Source organism: Oculina patagonica, chromosome 3, assembly GCF_052425735.1.
Source record: "Oculina patagonica isolate OP01 chromosome 3, crgOcupat, whole genome shotgun sequence".
NCBI classification, from domain to species: Eukaryota; Metazoa; Cnidaria; class Anthozoa; order Scleractinia; family Oculinidae; genus Oculina; species Oculina patagonica.
In genome coordinates this window covers 10,473,656-10,481,758 of record NC_135760.1, presented here as the reverse complement: position 1 = coordinate 10,481,758, position 8,103 = coordinate 10,473,656, and the positions used below count along the sequence as shown (strand labels likewise).

General features: G+C 38.7%; 1 protein-coding gene across 11 annotated transcripts in view; it reads right to left on the bottom strand.

The window, feature by feature from the left end:
• LOC144646530 (ankyrin repeat domain-containing protein 13B-like) overlaps nt 1–8,103 on the bottom strand; it is a 207,926-nt gene that overhangs the window by 73,271 nt on the left and 126,552 nt on the right. For 5 of the 11 annotated variants that reach the window (XR_013569430.1, XR_013569428.1, XM_078506156.1 and 2 more), the window contains 3 exons: nt 7,137–7,190; nt 6,525–6,614; nt 5,932–6,001 (listed from right to left, as the gene is read on the bottom strand). The exons of 3 other annotated variants lie outside the window; for them this stretch is intronic. Coding sequence is in view for 3 of the 8 variants with exons in the window: in XM_078506156.1 (XP_078362282.1) it covers nt 5,932–6,001; nt 6,525–6,614; nt 7,137–7,190 (214 nt within the window). In the remaining 5 variants the exon portion in view is untranslated. The remainder of the gene's footprint in view (nt 1–5,931; nt 6,002–6,524; nt 6,615–7,136; nt 7,191–8,103) is intronic. 3 more of the 11 variants (XR_013569433.1, XR_013569434.1, XR_013569432.1) reach the window with 1 other exon arrangement.

Genomic DNA, 8,103 nt, shown 5'->3' with positions numbered 1-8,103 from the left:
AGTTTTGAGAGGGCAAATCAGTCCAACCTTTAATTCTTTTGTACAATCTCAAGAAAAAATTTGTCTTTCTCTTATCACTGTTTGTTACATCCTAAAACCATCTAATGTGATATTTGGAAAATACAAATGCTAATAAACAGCTTATTATAAACAAGAACATTGAGAAGCTTGAGAAGCTTAAAATCGGGCGCTTTGCCTTGAAAGGCAGGGTTCAGTACAGCAGAAACCACGAAGCAGTTACTTAAGTAGCACTCAGTCCGACTGTGTTTGTGTAAGTCACAGGGCTTGCATGAGCTGTATTAGTGTGCATAATATATAATAATTATCTAGAACGTTGTCGAGATTGCATTATTACTTAATGACATGATGGTTTCAATTTATAAATGTATTTCACACAATACAAATAAACGATTGAAGTAGACGACTAGAAAATGTAAAGTTTTAAGACTTAGCAAAGTACAGTGTATTGGTAATACTGTAAGGTGCGGTTTCACCTGAAGGTCGTGTGCTTTTCGGTATTTTCCAGCCATTGCACTTTGATGGGACAGTACTACAACTGTTTACCGGGGAACTACTATTGTCAAGAAAATGATCACAACTTGTTGATGAATGATTGAACATTTGTTTCACACCATTACTGTAATAGCAATTGATGAAGGCTTTATGAAATCGTAACTTGATCGCATTGCAAGTTTTCCGCGCTTCACGCTCGCCCTCGCACTTCGCGCTCGCTGTATCACGCTTCACGCGCCCGCAAAATAAACCACCTGTTCTGGGCACAAGTTGTCGGAACATGACTATTCGGTCCCAGACCTCGTCTCTATCTCCCGCCCCCCACCTCTTAATTGTTATCAAACGTGACTCTTTTTAGGCCCAATTCATCCCCTACCTCCACCCCCCACCATGGGCGTCTCAGATTCTAATCGCTGATCCCACGCGCCAAAAATTCCGAGAGATCCCTGAAATACCTCTCACTAATTGCTGCTCAGCTACGAATTTTCATATGCATCTCTGTAGACCTACATGACCGCCGCTTTAACCAAAAAAGAATTCAGCCTGCATAGAAAGACTTCGTGTTTTGGGACTTGCAGACGTTTTTGTTTATACTAAAACTCCCCGGCATACTGTATTTCGTGGACTGGACTGGACTGGACTGGACTAGTAAAACGCGGACTAGTAAAACGCGGACTAGTAAAACGCGGACTTGTAAAACGCCTCTAGACACTTCCTTGGCCACAATTATCTTACGGCTCTCTTCAATACATAATGTCTCAAAAAAATAGTAACCTCAGAAAGAAGTCAGAAGCAAATATTAAAGGTCGAAAGACCGAATTTGAACATATAACGGCAAATGTTCTAATGTCACGAACGTAGGAGTCGTGTAGGCCCGTCACCTTTATTTACCACATACTGCCCCCAAATTAAAACAGTACCCTCAGAAAGAAGTCAGAGGCAAATAAGGTCGAAAGACCGAATTTAAACATTTAACGGCAAATATTCTAATGTCACGAACGTAGGAGTCGTGTAGGCCCATCACCTTTATTTACCATTGACTGTTGATTTCTGGACGGGCCCCGTTCTACCTCGTGCGAGCAATACAAACGACTGCATTCAACAGACGTCAAGTAGTGGAAAGAAAGAAACATATGCACACAACTCATAGCATCAATCCCGTTGTTTTAGTAGGGGTTTGCAGAACGAACATTTGCTATACTGCAAAAACATCTCCACGCTAAAACAGACCATAGAGTGCTCAAAAAAGCTAGAAATATGCCATCGAAGAAACACACAAAAGCTTCAAACACAAATTGTTTCGCTCGCTAAACCGTTTATTTTTATCCGATTTACAAGCGCTTGTTTTACAAGTCCGCGTTCTACAAGTCCGTGCTTAACAAGCCCTCGTTTTACAAGTCCGCGTTTTACAAGTCCGCGTTTTACTAGTCCGCGTTTTACAAGTCCGCGTTTTACTAGTCCGCGTTTTACTAGTCCGTCTTTTACAAGTCCGCGTTTTACAAGTCCGCGTTTTACTAGTCCGCGTTTTACAAGTCCGCGTTTTACTAGTCCGCGTTATACTAGTCCGCGTTTTACAAGTCCGCGTTTTACTAGTCCGCGTTTTACTAGTCCAGTCCAGTCCTCGAAATACAGTATGCCAAAACTCCCAGCCCTCTAGAGATAAGTCCTTGACGGTTCTTGTCGTTTTTCGGTGCCTATTCATCTTCGGCATCTTTCTCATCCACCTCTCGTTCTGTCCTGTGTCTGTCATCACACGAAAGAAAAGCTGATTCTCAAAAAATCTGCCACAAAAGGAAATTGACAAAAACAATATGAAAACCATATATCGAAAGTTTCTTATTCTAAAATTTTATCATACGTCTTAATTCAGAGCTACAAAGAAGTTCCTCCTTTTGAGTTATTGATACTGTTCTTACAGTACCTCTTTCCACTAGCGAAATTTTACAAAATTCCTTCGCGACGAAAAGGTAGCGCGAATCCAGAACAGACTCCAATCGAGAGTGGGTTAATTCTAGATTACTATTAATTAACTATTACAACATTCATTTTTAAAATAGTTTCCCAAGCCGACTAAGCTAACTAAACGTCGAGTGTATCTTTCAGTAAACAAAACATGCCGTTATGACGCCGGAAATCCAGCTCACGCATACTATACCCCGTGACTCACGCAAACCTCCGACTTACGTGCTACTACAGTCATTCCTTTCTAAACATTTTTTTTTTACCACCACCGTACCTTTCTACCCAAAAAACTCATGAAACCGCCCGGTTTTAACCTGTTTTAACCTTTCAAAAATTAGAGCGTTCGAAACTAAATAAGATCCGTAATCACAAACAACATACAGCCGTTTACCAGCACTCTTTAAAACTCCTGAAACCCTTCAAAATCAGGCAAAATAAATCTTTGAAATAACCTTTATCAATGTTTCTTATTTTTTATTCAGTTCTATAAAATGCCTTTCATACACTACTGTCAAACAAAAATTTCAATTTCCTCAAGTTTCAAGACAAAAGAATAACAAATATTTCGTGCACAATGTAATTTGATTAAGCCAATATTATCACGTCTAAAAATACTTCAAGCAATTCAGTGAAAACCCGTTTTTTTTTTCGTATCAACGAAAACCACTTTCGAATAATCAATACATGAAAATAACAATAAGATCAAAAGGAAGAAAGGAACCTTTCTAATTATTTGAAGACTTTCAAAGCCGTGATATTATGCATCCAATCCGCGATAAAATTTAATTACAACAAAATCCAAGTTCTCATTTTGAAGTCCATTTTTTTCAGTTGATACCTTAATCCAACTTGTGAAAAATTCCATTCAAGTTCCTATTAATACTGTACATTCCCAATGTTTTGCTCAGGTCTTCAGAAGCGTCTTACTAACCAAATCTAAAATAATTCCAAAACATGCTGTACAAACATTCTACTCTTTGTGACAAACGACTTGACGACCAATTGTTCAGAAATGAAAATCGACACAGTTCTTGCTAAATAAAAAAAAAAGTTTTACGGCGGAGTCAGGCTCAAAAAATATACCGCAAGATCACACCCCCATTCATAGTCAGAAACCAGTAAACCATCTAGTTTGCTAAAAAAAACACTGCGTGACATCAATGACGTTACCTTTTTCATTTACAAAAATAACTTTAACTTGTCAAAGTAAGTGCAATTTCACAATGGTGAATATCAGTACAGTATGGGGCCCAGTTCTCGGCCGGGTCCAGTTCTCGCCCACTTTGTTTTTAACGCGTTTTTTCACACTCCAGTTGAATTAAAAGAAAAAGGTATTTCCTTCAAACGATAGACTGATTCATGTGCTTTAAGTATCTTGAGTTTGATCGTTCAATTCGATATAGAAAGCTCACACGTCGAGTTTACGCAGAGGTAGGTGAATTTGCATTCCCGAAAAATTTGTTTGTTTACGGCTCCTTAAAATTCATGGATGTAGTTAAATTCGTATTTTATCCAAAAGCCCCCACCATACAAGCTAATTTTTGGCGTGTGAAACGTAGAATAATTCAGCTTTCTGCTTTAGTTAACTTTTCGTTGAACCGTTGTATTTTTTGGTCTTAATTTACTTCGAAATTTTTTCTTGCGACGTTTGCGTATTTGCCAGTTCTCGGCCACCCTGCTCGCTACCACAGCTTATCACAGCTTAGCGCTTGGTTTTTAATATAATTTCATCTGCTGCTGCCAGAATGAAAGAAATAAATGTTTTAAAACTAAAGTTCAATCTTATCTCTAAGTTTTGAGCTGACTCTTGTCTTGTCTATTATTTCTACAACACCTAAATCTTTCAAGACCTTTTCACTGCAAAATAAACCATCTAAATGCACGGGTCACACAATGCGGTTTTGCCAGAACCTGCACATAGGCAACTAGGCGCGTTAAAATCCTTCTTTTCTAAAGTAAAACAAAGCCTCATAAAAATAATTTGGGATCGATATAACATAAATAGGTTTACAGAGTGATTTTATGACTGTGAAAATTAATTGAGTTTTTTTTTACAGATAATTACGCACAAGCTTTTTAGTGGCCGAGAACTGGGCCAAGGTTGCCGAGAACTGGGCCCACAAATGGAGCTTTTATTTTTATTATTGCTCGGGCAAATTAATTTTTGACCGGTCGATAGCTTTACACCAAAAAGTTGAATAATGTAGCTAGCTCTGGGAGAAATTTCAAGTTCCTGCGGTTCTTCTGAGGTAAGAAATACAAGTTTACGTCAAAAGTGGCCGAGAACTGGGCCCCATACTGTACTTTGCCCCGTAAGCTTTTTTCTCTGTCCTTCCGCCGAAGCAAAAAAACACAACCTGATTACACATTAACCCAAAAGTCGACCAAGTGTGCCTGCAACGATTTCCTGTCAAAACTAAAATGAAAACCATTGCGGTATGCGTCACCCGTAGCGGTTTTGTAGCAACCCCAAGCTATCCCCGTCTTTTTGGCCGCGCCAGGAGACTACGCTCTAGGACGACCAAAGGGTAAACTATAAATCGGCCACGCCCGATTAATGAGCGGCCGAATGCTTAAGAGGGGACCGGCATTAGTAGTTTAAACGGCGTTTTTCTCAAAATCTACCAACATGACCCTGCCTCAAAATTTCAGAAATAAGGAATTGGCTTTGATTTATCATTCTTGCAAAATTATACAAAAATCTGTAAGACAGTTTTTTTTGCAAAATAGGAAAATGTGATATTTTGCCATTTTTTACAATAGCTCAAAATCTGTCTTACAGATTTTTTCAAACGTTTGGCTGTGGACGCGGTTCACCCCTTAAATTTAATTGTGAAAGTTTCATAATAGGTTGTGCGGTAGGTTTTCAAGAAAATCTGGATCAAAATCTGGCTTCTACGACCTCCGAAGCGATTCAAATTGCGCGTGGGAGCGCGCGCTAATATTACGCCATGCGTCGAGAGCGATAATGAAAGACAGAATTAGAACTTCTCTGTTGGTTGTTTATCCACCTTTTTTGTCGTATTGTTTTCCGTCCCAGGTTTCAAGATCTATCTGAAAGTATTTTGAAGTTTTCTTTTGTATACAAATTTGGTAAAGCGCAGTAAGACAGATGGAAGTCTTTTTTGTTTGTTTTTGGAGTTGCTAGCGTCATTTCAGCCTGCGCGAGCAATAATGACGTCAAGCAGAAAATTGAAGCGTGCGCCTTTGAGCCATAAAAAACTGTATTCAGCCACCTTAAAACGTCCTACAAGAAGAGTTTTCATACCCATTCACTACTCAGTGCGAAGAAAGTCTCCTTTCTCTGCAACTCTTTAGAGTACACTACGTAGTATGTGTTACATATTATATAGTACTAATTACCATAATCCTTAAACAAAGATAACTACAAATGAAACTAGTTCAAAATCATTTTGACCTGAAATTCATTTTAAACGGCAACATAATATAATGTACCTGATTTGCAGGGTCTCCCTGAAGTGCCTCTTTTTATCATGGTCAATCTCTAAAAATTCCCCACCATCAGCTTAAAACAAATTAAACCATAATCAACAATCAATGTTGTCTGATGTGTACAGCAGATTACAATCAAACAAGGTTGCAGTCTAAAGGCCGGCTAAGACTAAAGTGAACATCATCATAGCTTCCACAAGTTAAACAAAAAAATTACCACTTCTCCCAAACTGACAAGAGAAAAGAGTGTCAAGCCATTACTTTTTAATAATACGGCTCAGTTCAGTGTCAGGATGCCCCATAAAAGTGTGAAATTTGAAAATCTTAAAATTGCACTTGTTGCCCTCAGAAAAGTTATCAAACTTGTGGTTCTGTGTCCTCTCTGATCATAAGACAAATCTCCGATCAGAAGATCAATAATTGTAGTGTGAGAGTTCCTGGTAGTTGCCATTCAAAGGGTTGCCATAGATATACTTCTGGACATGTACCATGTTTAAAGCTTGCACAGCTTCGTCAATATCTCCCTCAAACTCTTTTTTAAGTGATAAAATTATTCTTCAATAAATTCTTATTTTACAGCCTTTTCTTATAATTACCTCCACCTTTAAAAACATAACTCCTGTTTCCTCTTTGCCAGTCATTCTGGTCAAACCCGATTAGTGTGGTGTCTGCTCGTACATTTGCACCTGCAATTGACAAAAGCTATGGTTAATAATTTGATTTAAATAATTTGACGGGGCTGATATAAAAAACTGCAATGAGCCATCTAGCTCTCTTAGTTCCTTGCCCCCTGGTGGGGGATAGGGCCGGAAGCCATCTAGCTAGTAGGATCAAATAGGTCTTTACTAATGGTTAGTAATTTCATGTGAGAAAGACCAGCACAAGTCCTTCTAGCATGGACCTACTTTCCCCTAGAACAGACTATTCACGGTCCCATAATTTCCATGAAGCTGAAAAGATTGAACGTCAAGTTTGACAGGCCACCATCTTGGTTCCTGAGTGCAAGCGAAAACTGGGGAGTCCTGCTCCTACCCACAGGCATTTTGAATTCTCCCCACCAGTTTTTGCTCGCATTTAGGAATCAAGATGTTGGCCCGTCAAACTCAAAACAGTGGACTGTGAATTGTCTAGCTCTAACAATCGATCTCTTCGACTTCACAGAAAAACAGTGGACTGTAGAAAAGAGACATGTCAAAGTCGTTACTTACCACATTTGTATATTTTGTAGGTATCACTTGGACACATTCTTGACATAAATGGTACTGCCAAAAGAGTAGATTATTAAAACTAATAATAAGAAAAAGATTAAACATACTAACTAGACCTGGAACATTGCATTGCTTGAGAAAGCTATTAAACCATTGGCGCCTGGAGATTTATGAAAAAAGCATATTTTTGGACAGTTTGACATTTTCCAGTCAGTTATGAACTAAATCTGCTCCAAACTACTCAAAACAGTATTTGCAACATGAAAACATGCTGTTTTTCAGCTAGCATATTATTTTACAACATTTTTGTTAGGGAATATTCACAAATCAAAATTTTATGGTAGTTTTGGAGGAGAAAGTGCCCTACCACTTTGTCATTTATTTCAATTTTTTCCCTTTTCCTTTTTCTGCTTTTCTTATATTTTTTTTACTGCAGTTGTTGGCCTTCCACTGGGCTTGCTTTCAGTTCCAGAATTCCCGAGAAAGCAACCTCCCAACAGGAAATTCTTGCCATGGAGTAGCTACAACCTGTAAGGTTGGTTGATGCAAATTGTTCCCCAAGTCTTTTATCCAGTTTTGTTTTAAGCATTTTCAAGTGTTTCAAGCTCAAAAACCAATCACTTTGATCTGGGTATCATTGGAAAGATCTTTTTCTCATGCAGAGATTGAGTATAAGTGATACTTTTTTGGACAAAGATGATGATGTGGAACAAAGGGTAAGTTTTGTCGCGGCCAGTTTTGGCTGGCACAATGGGTTAACAGACAGAAAAAAGCTACAAGTATTCAGAAAAATTTCTGGGTTCACCAAGGAAGAGACTTTTCACCTAAGACCTTCCACAAACCAGGTCACCACAAAGTGCAAGGCAGCAAGGCATGTGATACAATCCAGTTAGCCTACATTATAGCACTTCAGTTGGCTTAAATGGTACTCTGGTTGGCCTACAGTTAGCTTGCAGCTTGTGGTTAG